Here is an 18,838-nt window from a genome sequence, read left to right as displayed (position 1 = left end):
TAACAAAAGTGAATGTACAGTGGAGAGATAATTACTTGACACTTTTCCTGCAGTTTCCACATTGGATTCTTAATGTAAATAGAATTAAGAAGATTTGGATGATTGTGATCAGCGATTATTTATTTTGTGAAATGTGTGTGTTGGTGGCTACGGCTGGATGGATGCTTACATGACAGGTTAGCAGTTGAGATGTATTTGGTCTCAGTTTTACAGTGGGACTGCAGGAGCTATTTGACATATATGGATCTATGAAGGAACCAAGTGACCTAAATTAAAGTTTGTGTAAACTGGTGTATTTGGTTGTGCGCTCCTATTCTCACAGGGGCACAGTGCCAAGATACCCCCCCCTCCCAGTTCTCTTCAAGGAAGTCAAAGCGACAGAAGCTGTGATCCAAGAAAACTGGACTTCTTTAAGAATCAGCAGTTTTGAAATGACGGCGGCACCAGAAGAGTCAGTGCGGTCTGAAATGAAGTCACAGCATAAAACGTGTGTGCTACATGCAAGTGGCTGCACTAGAAAAACGAGTTCTGACAAATCTTGTCGAACCCTAAATGTTTACCTGCCTTTTGCAGATAAAACAAAAACACACATCCAAATGTGTGTTTATCAGTTTGTGTGTTTACTGTGAAAGTGATGAAGGTGTACGTGTGACTGTGTGTTTGTTGGGAGAAGGGGGGGGGGGGGGGGGGGGGGGGGGGGGGGGGGTCTTACACTCCATGTCGACGAGTTGGGGGCACATTCCTCAGTTGATTTAGTGGGTATTAAGATGAAGAGGAATGTGTCAAAGCTGTAGAGGCTTTAGTCCACTGTGGTGTAAACTGACTAGGAGGAGCTCTGAGGCTTTCTGACAGCTCACACTGATGGACGACTGACACTCGGCTTAATGTGAGAAGGATAAAGAGCAGAGTGGAGGGAGCCAGGGAGCGGGAGGGGGTGTTGGTGGTATGGAAGCTCTTGGAAGAATTAGAATAGTGTGAGTGAAGAGGACAGTTTGCTCTTGAGAGGAAGAAAAGGGAGATTAATAGAGATATAACATCTAGGGGAGCAAGGGTGTGGACTGACAGTGTAGGTGGATGAGATAAAGGGAACGATAGAACTAAGTCCGGTCAGGAGAGGATGAGAGGTTGCCAGAAGTTGGGATAAATGAAGGGGCAAGAATGTAGGAGTCACATTCACGGAGGGACAAGGGAGGGGGCTGATCAAGAGAAAAAAATGACTCCAATCAAAAGGATTTCAGAGACTTATCTTTATTTTGTCAAGATGGTTTGATATTTGAAAGAAAGAGATACAGAGAGAGAAAATACAGAAAGATTTGTTTCTTAAGGTCCCGTTTTATACAACATCAGTCGCTGGGTTAGTTGTGCAACTTTAGAAGGATTACAGTTGATCAACGGAGAGAAACACAAGTGTATATACACATATATATATATATATATATATGTATATATAAATATAGTTATATTTTTTTTAACCTTTTTCTTTAATGTATTTATAGCATAGAAGTCATGTCTTAAAAACAGTTGAATCAAACTGCTGTATTAACTAAATTTTACGAACTCTAAGGTGGTGCAAAAGCTTTCATCTAGCAAGATAACATAGAACCAAAGCAGCTTAAAAAAGCATCAGGTAGGACGCACAGGCGCATCTGTGTGTTTGTGTGTGTGCACTGAAGATTTATTTAGTCCTGAGACAGTGTAAGCATATACAGTATGGTTGTGTGTTTCACGTCAGTGTGTTTCATGTGTGTGTGTGCGGACTGACAAAACTACTTCGACTTTGGAAGCTCCAAGCGGCCCGCGGATCGGACCCAACCGCTCTGGGGAACATTGTAACAAAGAGGAAAGAAAAAGCAGCTCAGTGAATGATTTGACTGCCACACACCACATACTAAAACCTTAACTCAACATATCACTGCCTCTAACAGCCCCTCCGGCTGGTCACAGCAGGAAAAAGCACACTGAAGATGTTCTGAAAATGAAACAAGCAAAAACTTTTTTTTTTTCTAAATCTACATTTTAGGGAGCAAACGTCTGTGCTGGTCTGGTTTGACCTAGAAAGGACACCACACACACTCAGAAGTGGAAAAAAAGGCAAAGCACAGCCAGCGAGCAAAGAAATGTGAACTCACTTCCTCCCGCTGTACGTAAACATGACTTTGACTTCCTTCTTATTTCCTCAATTCATCCATATCCTTCATAAATTCACAAAAGTGCAAAACGCCAGTCTTTGTCACTCTAGAAGCATGCTTCATATACAGTCGACACGCTGTACTGTATATATGACTCACTTACAGAACATAATGAGTTCAATGGTCTCCGTCCTCACTCCGGCATGTTGTTGTTGACATAAAGCTACGTGACAGCACAGGTCAAGTCAAAGTGCACAAGATCAAAAGAAAGAAAAGCGCAAAATGGAAAAAAAGTCAGGAAATGTGTGCCCTGTTGTTGTAGATGTAAAACCCATGTCCTTTACCCCACATCCTCATCCCGTCCCACCCACCGACCAAAACTCTGATGCTGATGCTGCCCACCCCTGCTGGTGGGGCCCACAGGGGCCGACCTGTCACACGGTGAGAGAGATGAAGCTGTTGTATCTCTGGATGTTTCTCTTGAGGATCTCTGAGCACGGCCCCAGCACACGCTCGAAGCGGGGCCTATCCAGCTTCACACACTTTAGGGGACCGCGGGCGACTACGGTGGCTGCCCTGGGACGGTTCAACAGGAGGGCAATTTCACCTGGAGGATGAAGAGGAGAGAGAGAAGACGTTGAGCCACGGAATGTGTTACAAATCTGCATACAAGCCATTTTCCTAATATTTAATGTGTAATAAATCAAAGTGACATCTTGTGAACAGCATCTTTGATTAATGTCTGCTTCCTGTTTTTATTGTCTGCATCTAGAGGACTAAACTAAAAGACTAAATCACTGATGACACTGATATTGTGCTTTATTCCACATGCTTTTACTCATATTTTGATTTATTAACAGAAATAGCAAAAACTGGAAAAACAATATAAACAATTTCTGTAATGATTGACAATTAATCAAGAATATAATCAGCAAGATATTTGATAATAATTTGTTTCAGACTAAATTGTTTTTTTGTTGGATCAGAGGAAGTTGGTTAATTCTACTGTCCAGTAAATTCAAACTGTTTAAGTGACCAAAACCTCTGGATAAATTAACGTAGCATAACATGCTACACCTCAGTCAATTTAGTTTTGACTCAGCTGTGCGACATGCCAGAGTGGTTACGTTTTATGAAAACCATCAATAGATTTTGATTGCGAACATGAGAGCCAGTCACTCAACTCACCAAAATAGTCTGAGGGTCCGAGGCGTCCAACTTCCACGTACTCCTCGTTGTCTGACCGACGCTGCAGAACAGAGGCTATTCCCTGCAGACAGACAAGAAAAGGAGAGTCCGGACACACAGAGGACAAAGACAAGAGAAAAGAAAGAACAAGATGAGAAGGAGGAAGTAAGAGGGAGGACGGGTGTTGCTGGGAAAGATGGAAGAAAAAAGGGTGGGGTAGAGGGGGGGGTTGTGGTTTTTTAGAAAGGGGTTGAAACTCATCAGGAGGATTAAGCTATGGACAAATTCCTCAGCTTCATAAGAACACAGGTGCACAGGATTTAGCCCACTTCTGTGGGACGGACACCTGCTCTGTGGGACGCCTACGAGCAGGAACTCAAAACGACTCACTCAGATATTCCAAAAGGGAAAATTGAGATCGGTTCTGCTAGATTTCCTGCAGAGTGTAATAAATACAAACATCTAAGCCTTTTAGAGCCTGAACTCCTCAGTTTCTCCATCACATAATCCCCTTTATCATCATTCACCCGCAAAATGGGAACAACTGATTTGTTCAAGACTGAGGGAGCTCCAATATAGTGTCCCAAAGTCACCCCCAAAACACAAAACACTGATGAACACAATGATACACAGCGGGACAATAGCAGGTGCCGTGCTAACTCACATGGAATATTGTGGGTTTACACACACACACACACACACACACACACACACATACACACACACACACACACACACACACACACACACACACACACACACACACACACACACACACACACACACACACACACACACACACACACACACACACACAGAGCTGGGCAATGGTAACAAGGGACCCGCAGACCCAGATGGATATAGAATGAAATGCAAACATGCAAATGCAGTGAGAAAATGAACAGCTGATGTCTGCTGGACGGATCCTATGACCAACTACGCTACGGATATTAGCATCACCCACTGTGTTTGGTGTGTGTGCGTGTGTTTGTGTGTGTGAGAGAGTGACTCATCTAAAAAGTATAAGGGAGGAAATTAGATTTCCGTTCACTCTGCCCAACAGATGATAACAGTTCATGTTGTCATATCTCTGCAGCTGTTGAGTGTGAATGAGCACACGTTTGAAAAAGTCTTTACATTCAGCTACGACAAAGTTTTCAGAGTTGTACTGAGTTCTCTCTACAGTATGCCTGAGCTAACATGTGGTACAGATGTCTAGACTTTTACTTGTGCTGAAGTTCAGCTGTAATTGGTAGCAGGTAAAAAGTCAGCAGGGGAACTTCTCAGCTTGTCTTGGACCATCCCCCTAAAACAGATCTGACCGCTCCAATGCTCTCTCTCACTGTCAGTAATTCTTCTCTGCTCTCGCTGCTCCTTGTGCTGACCAGGCTAATAATGCTAAATATGAATATAATGAGCCTTAATGAGAAACACCCAAAACTGCCAGCAACTCCCTGCTGACATACAAAGCTAGGACTGTATTTCAGTGAAAGGGACGTGTGTGACTGAGCCAGTTTGTGCCTGAAATGAACTGTGGAGTCACATCGAAGTAATACCCGGCCAAACTGTGTGCCGCGGCGCCATTACCACAAAACATGCGGCACTAGCAGGGTGAATTTAGCTGTGGAGTGTCGGGGATTGGAGATGGGCTCATGATGTTCAGAGGACTTATTTGTCATTCTTTAAAATCGTTTACTCTGCATATATAACTTGGCAACTGTACATGATAAACAGGATATGTGTGATTTTGTTCATAGATAATTTTAGAATTGAAGAGCATAGAGGTTTTTTTTTTATATCTCTCCTGAACTAAATTTATAAAATGGATATATATTCTTTGGCATCTGACAGTGTTGACAAAACAAATCTGAAATCTTGCTACAGACGGAGGTTGCTTAAAAACATGGCTTGATAGCCAAAATCCAGATTTCCAAAATTATAAGATATATTCAGTGTTTGAAAATTTTGAAGCGGACGTATTATTATGCTTCATGTTCATTTTCATATTCATGTATATAATGTGACATTTCATATGTACATATAAACTGTGGATAATGTTTCAGGTAAATATGTAAAAATAATCCATGTGAGTGAAAAACAAAAAGGCCTCAAGATGTTCATCCGAACAGAAGAAACAGGCTGAAGGAGGCATTTCAAGGAGAGCTGAGCTAATAGTGCTTAATTTAGTCAGACTAGTTCATAGGCTGTTCTAAATCTTAAATGTTTGCAATGGGCTGTTTGTTTGGCCTGTGATAATTGCAGGTTGCTGCACAAGGAGGTGTTCAAGTGTTTATTTAAAGGTTGGTGAAGCTCGATTCAGTACACAGAACCCCTAAGTGGAGAACCTGTTGTCATAACCGTTGTCTAGAACACGCTTCTGACCACGATCAACAACGTCCTGAGCGCTGGTCGTCTGTTTATTCAAAGTTTTTTTAATTGAACATGTCTAAATCGCACCAAATTTGACATTGTGCTTCTTTGGGCCCTGAACAATACATATGCCAAGTGTGAAGCCAATAAGATGAACGGTTCTTGAGATATAAGTTCCACATACAGAGAGACAGAGATATCAGGAATTATCAGTTGAACAACTGAAGGTCCGCATAACAGAAAGTTTGATATATATCTATATATAGATATATATAGATATATATATAACTTCTTTAAAACCGCGAATAAAGGTCAAATCTACTCTGAGCTGGAAATGAACAGGTTCCCTTTGTTCCAGTTCTCAAGAATCAGTGATTTGAATAAGTTGCATGTTTTTCTGCCTCGTCTGTCAGGCCTGTTGAAGGAAGTGGTGAGCATCATCTGGAGTATTACCAGTAATGTTTACATAGAATTAGAGGATGAAAGTTATTTGTGTCACTTGGACAGTGTTCAGTTACTTATTTTATTCTGGCAACATCTTAGACCAACACAGTGAGTGTTTCTCTTTCTGCCTCTCTTTCAGCCTCTCTCTCTCTCTCTCTCTCTCTGTGTGTGTGTGTTTTTGACTTGATTTTGGCAAACCCGAGGGATGACAAGGCGGCCAAAATCTCAGTCACTTGGCTACTGCATGAACTGTTTGATTAAGGCCACTGATTAAAGATCAGTCAGTTCCAGTAGCTGAAGTGATCAGCCAGGACAGTTATCTTAACTGCACTGAGCACGAGGCTGAAGACTTGAGGCAGGTTCCCTCCTGTGTCTGCTCCAGAGAAGCTGACTCCTAAGAAGCATGCAACAGGAAGCAGTGGAGAAAAAGCTGCTGTTTCAAAATTTGCTTTTGTAGTTGAATAAAATTACATTATCGATCACATTTAAGCAACAATGTTTGCACAACATGAAAACATTTACTTAACTACATTTTTCACGTATCTGTCCTTAAGTAGATTTTATTTTCAGGTACTTTTAACTTTTACTCCACTACATATATCAGCAAATGTATTTTCCACTTATTTTTTTTTCTGAAGTTATCAGTTACCAACACAAAGCCATAGTGATTTTGTAAACTGAATACACAACTTTAAGTATGTCTATAGTATATACAGTATATATATTTTAAAGCAAGTACTTTCTTTTGAAAAGTAGAAAGTTAATGTGGTAGTTTAACTTTTAGTTGAGAACATTTTTCTTTATTTATATGCACTCTTGACTACTTTGCATATAGCCATTTCATACAATGATATGACTTTGCGTGATCTCCAGTGCGGCCTCTTCTAATTAAACTTTTAATTGAACAGAACAAAGCGGCTCAAGCTCAAAAGTGGTATAAAACAGAGAAAGACGTGAATGGGGATACACTGAAGCCCCTGTGTTTACAACCAGTTGATTCCTCTCCTTTCCTTTCACGTCCAAACAAAGAAAGTGAGACAGTGCAGCACCGTCATGTACAGTAGTTAATTCATGAACAGGCCTCATCCAGTGTGGTCTATAGATAACCATCTTACACTGTACCAGCCAGGGCAGCTCCAAAGATATTTCTTTTTGTAAACATACGAAATCCTCCGCACCACGCTGCCCGACACAGGGTGCAGAGGACTGGCGAAAACAAAAGATAACAAAATGGGAAAGGCACAGATAGGAAACAAAAGAAAGTGAGTGAATGAATGAGTCAGTACTAAGGAAGTTGCAGAGAAAGGAGAGAAAAAAGTGAGAGAGCCAACACAAGAAAGCAAGTAAGAAATCATCCCTGCTAAGTGGTATTGCTGGTCACGTAACAATCCCTACATCCCTTAACCAAAATGCACACTCGCACCCACTCAACGCTCATACCACACACAGAGCATAGGGAGTCAGCCCGTGGTGATGTCAAAATGCAGCGCCTTGCATGCAGCGAGTAGTAACTGCAGGATCAACAGACACAGAGAGAGAGAGAAAGTCAGACAAGCAGACATGGAGGGAAGGTGATATCCTGAGTAGCCTGTTCACAGGGCCACCCAGCACCAGCAGTGTCTGCACCTTCTCATTCAAACACACACACAGACACGACAACGGCTCTTCCCACAAGAGCTGCTCTCTTCCATATATTGAACAGCCTTTGAACAGTTTTTTTCCCCAAAGAGAAAATAACTGCAAAATGGTTTAACCCAATTAAGACCTGTTAATCTGAACCTTTGTTCTTGTAGCTCTACCCTCACACTCAGTAAAATATGACTTAATTCATTAACAGCATTGATCTTTAGTCTATAAAACTGTTAAGCTCCATTAGCTAAATTGCATTTCTGTGCAGACGTGTAAAGTTACAGTAACAAGGGATCTGTGACCCACGGAGGATTGCCGTGCTGTGAGACCCGTTGGGACCATTTAGATCCCTTCAGTGAGATTACTTTTGTGTGGGGTCAAAGGACAAATAGGAGACAACACGAGAGCCAGTGCATTAGCAGAGAGGACAGCATGAGGACGAACAGACGTCACCTGATTTTACATCCAGCGGCAAACACGCAAGTCATAAAACTGACTGAAACGGAGATTAGAAATTATTGAAACAGTGTCAGAAGAATACCAAGGAACAGCTGTGTCATTATGCTTTAAAATGTTTTAAAATGTCAATATAAGATGCAATGTAATCTAATTTCAAATTTCCAAGGGAATAATTTATTGATCTTGATGAATCAATCTGGCATATTTATGGCACTGGTATTTATTGTTATATATATATATATATATATATTAATGATAATATTACAGATTCTTCATCCCTTGGAGTTGCACATCCTTTACCCCTTTTTCTTTTCAACACTAAGTTTCAAAACTGTCAATGAAATCTTCCTCTGATGCAGTTACAAGTTTCTTAATTCCTCCCTCAGCATTTCAGGGCACATCAGACACAGTGCTGGGTTTGAGTGTACGGCCCCTAAAAAGGGAGGGAAGGAAGAAAAAGCAGGAAGAGTTGATGCGAGGGAAGGTGAGGCGGAGTGTTCACGGCCCCCGGAGCTCTGTAAAGGCTTGTTTGTACAGTGTGAGGAAAATATGTAAACATGTCACTTTTCATTAGGGCCCCATTCCTCCCGGCAGGCAGAGAAAGTGATGTCTCTATACCACCCTTTTGTAAATCCTCCCCATCAGCAGCATGTAATTAGTGATTGTGGGGTTTGTCTTTGGCTAATGCTCCAAAACCATAGGAACAACAAATGAGAGCGAGAAGAGACAGAGGAAAAGAGAGGAGGAGAATGACAGACATGAGTTTTGATTGAACGTTCACACCTAGTTTGAGGAAAAGAAATAAAGGCGTGCACATCAGGGAAAAGCTGACAATGAGCCTGATCTTACTGTGTCTCATAAAATACCTCCCTCCATCTTTACATGTGGTCCTTATTTAATCAACCTCCTCTCTCATATGTCCCACCCTGCCCTCTTTGACTCATCCCTCTCTCTCTGCCTCTCCCTCTCTCTCTCTGTGTCTCTCTCTCGTCTCCCTCCCGGGAGGCTGGGTCTCCTGACCCCGTGTGAAAGTCAGCAACACACATTCCACCACAGTCCACCCTGCTCTGGGAAAGTCAGGCCTTGCTACGTGAGAGATGGAGAGAGAGAGCAAGGGAGGGACGGAGAGACAGAGAGAGAGGAAAGGAAATTAAAAGATAGACAAGAGAAAAGGCAGAAAGAAAAAGACAAATACTGCTGTTGGTTGATAGAATGAAAGAAATATTTGCAGTGAGCAGGAAAAAAGGTTCTGATTGTTCAGGAGAAGTTTAAGGTGAAGAGTGCGGGTGCATTCTACCTGTTAAAGCTATGATGCACACAGTGTCTGGTGAGACAGACTCATGTAGAATTACATGTTTAACTAAAATGTGTTGATTAACTACTACTTAGCCTCCTCCCCTTCTCACCATCCTGTAATCCCCAGGATTCTTCTGCATATTTCTCAAGGATGTAAAACGTCTCAGACTGATGAGTCAACTGTTATATTTGGGTCCTAAATCCTGAGTGGATTCAGTCAAACTGCTTTTAAGGGATTTCTGCAGCGTCAGGAGGCTTCAATTGGAGACTTCAAACTTGACCAACACGTTTTTTATGGTCGGATAATGTGATGTGTATGTGAGATATATTCGGTTCAGTTTAAAAATATTTGGAGAGGGACACATTTTTGTTGTCTGATCCAGTTTAAATTTAACAGTGCTAACCTGCAGCTTTCCTGAGAGTTGCATCAATGTGCAACAGCTGTGTGTCTGTGCTGAGCTCTGCTTCGACTCCCTGCAGGGACAGTGGGTGTGTAAACGATTTTTGGCTGTCATGGTTATAAAACCAGGGGCATAGATGCTAATAGAAGTGCTCTTGCCGACTGTCCACGGCATGCTGACAAAGAGGATGTAACAAGTAAGGTTTGGCATTACTATGCTTCCAAAGTAGGAAGTCGGCCCACGGACCCCAACAAAGCAACTCGCCAAAAGACATGCCAACTGAGACAGATTTGTGAATGGGACAAAAAAACATAAATCCATAACGCTCAAGCCCTTAAATGTAAGTCCAACGAGTGTGATTTGTTTTGAAACAAGCAAACTTTGTTCATATGGCAAATAAGGGAAACAATAACCATTTAATTTTTACATCAAGATCATTACATTATTTCCAGAGAAATTTATGAAAATATTGGAAAAACTGCACTTGATGCTACGGAATGTGATTTAAAAAAGTCAAAGATCTGCCCCTTCCACCAGATCATTTCAGTATTGATTTGATTGTTAGAATTATTTGCAGTAATAGATAGAAAGAGCCACAGGTGCTGCACAGTTCGCTGAACCTTTACATCTTTAAATGAGAACTTTAGGCCTGTGGGCTGCAATGTATATATTTGAAGAGAGCATGAAAGTATGAAAGAAAGAGGGATGGAGAGGAGGAGTTTTGTGCTGGAGGTGCACACAGGTGAACAAAGCCAAAACAGGGATAATGACGATGCATCACACAGCACCCTTGATAAAATCCTCCTGCTTTCGCTGCACCTAATGACAGCAAAGAAACCAATGCTCCACTCACAAGGACTCTTGATAGACACAGAATGAGTAGGACAGACATAGTAACTGACAGAATATGGTGATGACTTCAAAAAGACAGACTAACCTTCAAGTAAATCTGAGCGTTAGAGGGGAAAGTATAGGAGGCAAGGACAAAAAGATGCACCCCCATCCCCAGAACCCTCTTAACTTGACCCTGACAAAAGCTATGTTAGTATGGAGTTAATCAAAAGTGTGGTAGGATGACAGGCGGGGGGGGGGGGGGCCTTCATGAAGCTGCACCAGGGGGCCCAGGTTCACAAAGCCTGTAGTGTGAGGGGGGCTATTCTTCTGCACAGTATTTGCGGTTGAGGGCCAGGAGGGGGGGGAATACCAGTGAGCAGTCTGTCTGCTGGTGGCAATAAATGAGGATCAGTTCCGATCTCAGCAAAGAGCCCACCAACGTCTCTGTGCGATGACATGCACATCAACCCTAGTGCCTACCTCATGACTCATGCATGGTCCCACCATGCATGAGTGGGCCACGAGACATTTTACAGTGAAGGAAAATCTCTACACATAATGTCACAAAATTCACTTTTATAATATAAATACATTTAATCATAAAAACGTCTGTATTGGCTGTGATGGTTAGTGAGAGATGGACATGCAGTTTGCAAGTGACTGAACGTAGCATTTGACAAGTTCACATTAAAGTTACACAATGTAAAAATCATATTTAATGGTTTATTAGTGCTGACATCAGCAACAACTTTTGTACCAAACTTTTTATCGACTTTTCAGTTGTTTGTTCCAACTTCAGATGGCGTTCATGTGAATTTTCCCAATTATTCCAATACAATACGAAAGAACACACACACACACACACACACACACACACACACTTTACCTCAGTGATAATGAAGAAGTCATCACCAGGGTCTCCCTGCACCACTATTTTCTCTCCGTCCTCAAACTGAACTGGTTCCAGAGCATCGGCTACAGTCAGACGTTCCCACTTGTCCAAGGACTCTGTGAACGGTAAACTCGCATGCATCAGTAAAAACAGTGTAAATTACATCATCTCTACAAAGCAACTGTAAATGATCAAAAGTTCATCTAAGTGAGTCTCAGTGTCTAACTAAGATTCAGTCATTCATCAGAGACCATTCAATCTCTGATACCTCTGCCTCCTCAATCCCATCATGGGGCTTTGTGGTGCTAAAACACCTTGATATAAACCACTAAAACTTAAAGATGCTGTGGCTTTTCTGGGTGCGGTGACAAAAAGCTGACCCCCAAAAGGCTAATTCAGGTCTGACCGCACCTTGACACTAAGATCTAAAGTTTTATCACCAACAGTAAGGTATCCTTGAGAGGGCCACTTGGGGGGCATGGTGCTTGTAGAAGTGAATATGTACAAGATGCAGCATCGAAGAAATCTAAAGGCCAGTGAGGGTAATGTTTGTTCAGTGGCTAACATCTAAAGGGGAAGCAAGATCAAATGTTTCCGTTGGCGAATATAATATCAAAAGTAATATAGATATAATGATAAGCAACTATGAAACCTCGCAATAGATGTATTTCTGGTACATTTTAAAACTCTATTTCAAAATATGTGGAGAATTGACCATTTGTCAATGAGTCCTGCCAAAACCTGTGATCTTTTTCAGTTTTTGTTGATCCTGAGAGCCAGTGGCGACAGCTGTCTTTCCGACTGTCCAACCACACGTACAGTGACGTGGTTAGCCCGGGGTATTTCTAGATGCTGTTGGTATTCGCACAGAAACCAAAAACACAGACGGTCACACATCTTCACTGGGAAAAAAATGTTCCAAGGAGTTTTTTCAGCAACTCAGATGAAACAGTATTTATAGAAACAGAGGCCCAATAATTTATAAATATCTCCACATAGAAGATTCGCTGAATGAGCTCATCCTTTTACTGGTACCTAATCTTAACAATCTACATGGAATGTGACTTATCTGCAGTGAAAACACTCCTCATCTTTAGCTTTGTCTGGATGAGTGTGTGTCACTGTCTTGATTTGACAGAGACATGAGTTAGAGGCGTTAAACTATAGCACAATCTCTTTGTCTGAGACTGTTGTCTCCTGATACTCAGGGTAACTGATGCCAGTGTCTCTATTTGTGTGTGTGTGTCTAAATGTGTATGTACTTAGGATTAACCAAGGTGAGGTCTGATGGGTTGGAGGTGTCCAGTGTCCCCTCTGGTGGGGCCATGGTGTCTGCCGGCCCCAGATGGATGTCCCCTGTCTGGAGGCAAGCTAAAGGCAGCAGGTTCTATAGTGGCGATCCTTAACAGCTCGGCAGGTAACACGATACACAAATGTGCTGACTAAAGACGCTACATTTCACGCTTCGCAGAGCCTGGACCCACTTGGATCACCTTGCTACACACACACACGCATATCTATTACACATACAATTGGCCATTGGGATGTTGAAGCCTCCGTATATGTGTTTGTGTGACAAAGAACATGTTGTTTTTCTCTCCTCCACTCCAAGACATCAAGGGCTTGTACCCAATTTCGTGGCTATCTCAAAAATCAAAGACAAACAAAAACACTCCCGCCTCCTACCCCTCCTCCAATTCAAGGAGGCAGAGCACAGAGGCAGGACGGCGGAAAGAGGAATGAGGAGAAGGAAAGCCGCTCGAAGTGAGACGCGAGCGCCTGAATACAGGCCTCGACAAGGCTTTCCAAAAGGGAGGCGCAGAAGAAAGGAGGTGAATGAAAAGAGTGCAGACCTTGTAGAGACATTCTCTTAAGACCTGAATTGAGTGTATGTGTTTACTCAGCCAGCTAATAACTCTGTACAGGGGGCATGGCCTTACTCTATACACCACACACACATGATCAAGTGGAAAGGGATGAGATGTCAGTTCCATTTGCAGTTCGTTTTGAAAGTCTGAATGAATCTCATTCGCCAATTCTCCAAACTAAATGGCCTGTGCAGGCTGGAGTTATCCAAATTCCAGTGGGAAAAGAGAGGCTTAGCTTAACTCTCCATTCTTTAATTGTCCACATAGCGACATTGCAGAGTGTGACTGGTTTTAGTATGAACAGAAGATTAGACTGTACACATAGACCTTACTCAGCTATGGGCCTTGTGTGACAACGTGCGTCTGTGTTTATGTGGGCTAATCTACATTATACAGTATGTCGCACACAGTAGACTTAACTGCCTGCACTCTGGACTCTCTGACCTGGTGTTGAAGATTTATGCGTAACAAGGGAAGGCACGTGTAAACACAATCATGCTTCAGTATATTCATAAATGCAGAAACAAACAAAGGACTATGACTAAAAACACTATGATCCACATACACAGACTCACCAAGGATGGAGACCTTGCTTAGAAACTCTTCATACATCTTTCTCTTCCGCAGTGTGCTACCCTGTAAAACAAAGGAGATTTACATTTACCACATGAAGCACTCTGGCATGGCTGCACATGTATGATAGAATAAAAATTATGATTAGTAGGCAACATATTGCGATCATTATGTGGTGATTATAAGAAGATGGAAAAGATTTATTGCATTTTGGTGCCGTAACATATAGTTTTCTCCTCCTTCATCTCTAAAATTGGCGGGTTTTATTCACTGTGGAAGCAAGTATTCTTTTGGGAAGTGTCTTGTTGAAGAAACAAATTTGAATAATAACTACTTCGACACCTGTTTGGAGTCGTTGAATCACAACTGAGAGTATCTCTAAATGACAGGCAGCGTTAAACTTTTGTCACACTTAAATTCAAAAGATTTTTCTTCTGAGGATGACTGTCCCCTCCATTACACTTACCATGTCATTAGGTTTTACAATATATGATTTCTGTTTTTATTTCTTCTTGCATTTCACTGTAACCGATCACTTTATGTCACTAATCAAACAAAACATTTAACAAATATGGGTACTGCCAATTTACAAGATCATAAAACTGTTGGAAATGTCACTACAAGATAATATATGATTAATAGATCATAGTTCACCGGGTCAGACGTATGGAAATGTGCATGAGCTGTGTGGTGGTAATGTTCAATGCATATGTGTGTCTGTGTGTGTGGCCCACCCCACCCACCAAGCAGGGGACTTTCCCCTCTCTGCCTCTGCCATGAACATCAGGTGCTTCCTGACAAGTCTAGACCCAGAGGACCCCTTCCCTGACTGAATTTCTCCTTTTTTTCCCTCCCTCGTATCATGGAACCACTCAGCAAAAGTGGGACAAAAAAGGAAAGAGAGAGTGAGGAGAGACGATCTTGTCTGCCCTCCCTGTGTCAGCCTTTGCATATGGAAATGATATATTGAGACTTGGGGTGTCTTTAGTGCATAAGTGCCTGAGTCCCGCTGCTGCCTCTAATTTCATATAATTTCACATTTTGTCTTAAAAGGGGAGAAAATGTTCCCAAGTGAGCCAACGTCAAACTCAAAATCGTAAACAACTTGATTAAAGGAATTCTAGCCTGCATTGCCTCCCTCCCGGATAAATGATTTGAGTCTGTGTGTCTGTGTATGCAGAGACAGAGCGCGCGTGTGTGAATGTGCGTGTGTGTAGCGCACAGTCTGTTTTTAGTTCTGCCACTTATGTTTCGTTGCTGTCTCTGCAGAGACGAAACTTCATGCTCGTTAAGCAAGCAAATACAAACAGTCACACATGTGTACTCTACTTTTAACACACACACACACACACACACACACACACACACACAGAGATGTTGAGTTGGTCTCCTGATTTCATACACTCCCCTTAGAGCTCCTCAGACAGGCTTGCTGAGCTTAAAGACTTACAGTGCCCACATAACACTGAATTATACAGAAGGTCTGATTTATATGAGTGGAGAACGGTGGGCCAGAGAAATGTCAACGTAGGGGTTAAATGGGGTAGAAGGAAGGAAAATTGAACTTTTCTAAAATGTTCCCTCTAAAATTTCACGTTCTCTCTTTGGATTCTTTTTATCTGCGTCCGACCTTATCCCTCCTGCACTTGGGAGGGCTTCTGCACATATTTCATGTATAAAACTCCCCTACTCCTGTTTGCCCTAATGTGTTCACTCCTTTCGTGGTTAAGGATGAACCAGCCTCTGTGTCTGCTCACCGTCTTTGAGTTAGAATCATCAAAGAGTTAAGGTGTGGAGCAAAGCCAGAATAACCCAACTGCACCTTACGCACCATCACCTTCATCTCTGTCCAATGTGAAACACATACGCGGCCCCCTCCTCCTCATTTCTTGATATTACTTCTCCTTGTCTCCTTTTGTTTTGTGTTCTATTTGTTGACAGTGGTCTGTTAGTTTGTTAATGGATTTGCCTGTGGCTGTGTGTTAAAATACCAAAATGACACGACAAGGAGGCTATTGTATGACTGGTGGCAACACAATGGAGAGAGTGTATTTATCACAGGGAATGATTTTGCATTGTTTACTGAATGCACTTCTGGATAAGAAGGAGAGGAGGAGGTGGAGGTAAAGTGGTTTTGAAGGCTTCAAGTTCACTGGCATCTTTGTGTTGTTACATTAACCGTATCAACATGCTCAGTGTTTGAAACGGTTTCAAGTCAAGTGATCATGGCATGTGTACGTGTCATTTGTGGTGGTTTGAGGTGCAGGCTGAAGGAAGAGTCATCTGCAGGTGATGTCTTCAAGAGCATATACAAACCTTTAGGTGGTTAGAGCCAGGCAGTACTTGTTGATTATTTTCCATTATAAGTTCATCTTTAATTATACTTTTGATTATTCTTAAACCATTTGGGTTTTCTCTGCGTCATGACATTTATATCTAACTGAAAAGATTAATAACCTCTATTCAAAGTCACCACTTGAGTGAGTGGAGATCTTGAGAGCGGCACTCATTTTCAAATATATAATGAAACTGATAAAACACCATATTGTCCATCATCCAGAGATATTCCCCATCCTCTCCTGCCCCTTGGCTGGACCACCGGCCTCCTCAGACATGGTTTAGAACCGACTGTCTCCACTCGCTCCTTCCGTGCCGCTGGATCAAACGGTGACACCCAAGGTCTTGGCTGTCATGAAAGCCCTCTTCTTCGTACGACATTTCTGTTACAAACGTGTGTTTGCTTCTACTGGAGTCATTGGTGAAAACATAACATCCATGACAGAGGTCATTATCCTAAGATACAGAAATAGCATGGTTTGTGAATTTTACCTAAATCTGTACATTTAGCTGAATGACAAAAACTGATCTGAATGTTTTAAGGAATAATGTTGCGATTGACATACGATTATTCCACATACGTCAAGTTATTTAGTTCACCGTTAACGTACAACTGCTAAACTATTCATACAACTTACATGTATTGATTTTACAAATTGGAGATTTGGAGACGTTGCACAGGAGTGAAGCAGATGTGCAAACAATGAAAATGATGGTAGCGGCACCCTGCACCTTCCCAAGCTCCTGACTAACTAGTTGCAGGCACGGGAATAATTTTACAGGGAAACACACACACCAATCACACAAAGTGTGAGAGAATGCTCCCTGTGTTGGCCTAAGATGTTGCCAGAATACCGCACTTTATAAAAACAGCTTTACAAATCATTGACAGCAATAATTAACTACAGGTTCACATAACTGAATTCTGTTTCACCCCCCTCCGTCTCCCCTCCTGCTGGAAGAAATGAAGGAATGAGTGTTGGAGAGAGAGGGAGAGGGAGAGAGGGAGAGAGAGAGAGAGAGAGAGAGAGAGAGAGAGAGAGAGAGAGAGAGAGAGAGAGAGAGAGTGAGCAAGAGTCCTCTCAGAGGAGGGTTACCGGGGCAGACTGTGCCCTCAGTTAAACTATGTGCTTAAGAGGTGACATGAGTGCTGGGCAGGCCGGTGCCAACTTTACACTGAGCTGAAAGGTCCAAAAACAACTCTTCAGACATCTCTGTGGGTTCCAACTGTTTAACACTGAGCAGAACTTTCACTGCTGCTGAAGGTGAAGAAGCTCACAGGTGTTTGTAAGGTTAACTGGAGGCTATCTAATTTATTTGGAATGAGATGTTAGGAATATTTGAGGAAGTATTTAGTTGGGCATACACAACTGTGTGCGTGTGTGTGTGTGTGTGTGTGTGTGTGTGTGTGTCCGAATGGGAATGACAGCAAGGGCAGAGCACCTTGTGTTTCCAGTTTAAACATTTAGACATTCCTGCTAGATCGGCTCCTGGAGCAGGAGGTGTTTGCAGAAGCATTATCGCCGACCCTCTCTCTCCTCTTCTACAACCCTCACGCACTCCCCTCCTCTTTACTTTTCTGCCCTCATTCATCCTGAATCAGACCTAAAGGGACCTTAAAATGGGAGGATACACTCCCCTCTGTGTGAAAAAATGAAACTATATAAGTGTTGAGGGAGTGTTAAGTGGATGAGGAGGATAAAATACTGCAGGTGAAGGACCATGATGATTTAGAGTCTAGTCCAGCATATTTTTTATTACAGATATTACCTCCAACAACGAGGTCATGTTATTGTCTGCGTTTGTTAGTTAAATTAAAACCTTTGGACAGATTACCACAAAACCTGGTGGAAGGATGCAGTATGGATCAGGGGAGAACACATGAAATTTCGATGCAGATGCACATTAGGGGTGGATTTTTGAATTTCTTTAACATTGCGTTTTTATACAATTTTCATTGATTTCACAGAGAATCCAGGATCTTTCTTCATCTGTGAGCAGCTCATTGATTCAATCAGCCCCTTCTGACTTTGCTCTCACTCTCTCTCACACCGCCACACACACACACACTTAAATTTGACTGTTAACTCAGCCTTGGATGAAAGAACGTACTTTGGCCATTCGCAAACACAAATTACTTACATGGGTTATATATGGAGCGGGAAAGTGATATCCGATCAAAAGTAGTAACAGGTGACACATTCAAGTGAGTGTTTTGAAGTTCGTACCATGAGGATACGTCGGTAGCTGTCTCGGTCGATACCCCACAGCTTGAGGTCAGTCTTGGCCTTGACAGTGGCAGCTCTTGGAGTTCCATAGATCAGGGCCAGCTCTCCAAAACTGCCCCCTTCTCCAATACTGGTCACCCATTCTCCGTTCACATACACCTGTGGACAGAGCAAGAAACAGACTGATGGA

At 42.2% G+C, this 18,838-nt stretch overlaps 1 protein-coding gene across 3 annotated transcripts in view; it reads right to left on the bottom strand.

Annotated features, from left to right (window-relative positions):
• Positions 1-1,232: 1,232 nt before the first annotated feature.
• Positions 1,233-18,838, bottom strand: part of prkar1b (protein kinase, cAMP-dependent, regulatory, type I, beta) — a 56,074-nt gene continuing 38,468 nt past the window's right edge. For all 3 annotated transcript variants that reach the window (XM_020101751.2, XM_069525597.1, XM_069525598.1), the window contains 5 exons: positions 18,649-18,807; positions 14,086-14,146; positions 11,637-11,758; positions 3,318-3,399; positions 1,233-2,736 (listed from right to left, as the gene is read on the bottom strand). In XM_020101751.2, coding sequence (XP_019957310.1) covers positions 2,564-2,736; positions 3,318-3,399; positions 11,637-11,758; positions 14,086-14,146; positions 18,649-18,807 — 597 coding nt within the window. In that variant the 3' untranslated portion in view covers positions 1,233-2,563. The remainder of the gene's footprint in view (positions 2,737-3,317; positions 3,400-11,636; positions 11,759-14,085; positions 14,147-18,648; positions 18,808-18,838) is intronic.

This window comes from Paralichthys olivaceus, chromosome 5 (assembly GCF_024713975.1).
Source record: "Paralichthys olivaceus isolate ysfri-2021 chromosome 5, ASM2471397v2, whole genome shotgun sequence".
NCBI classification, from domain to species: Eukaryota; Metazoa; Chordata; class Actinopteri; order Pleuronectiformes; family Paralichthyidae; genus Paralichthys; species Paralichthys olivaceus.
This window is presented reverse-complemented; position numbering and strand designations above follow the sequence as displayed.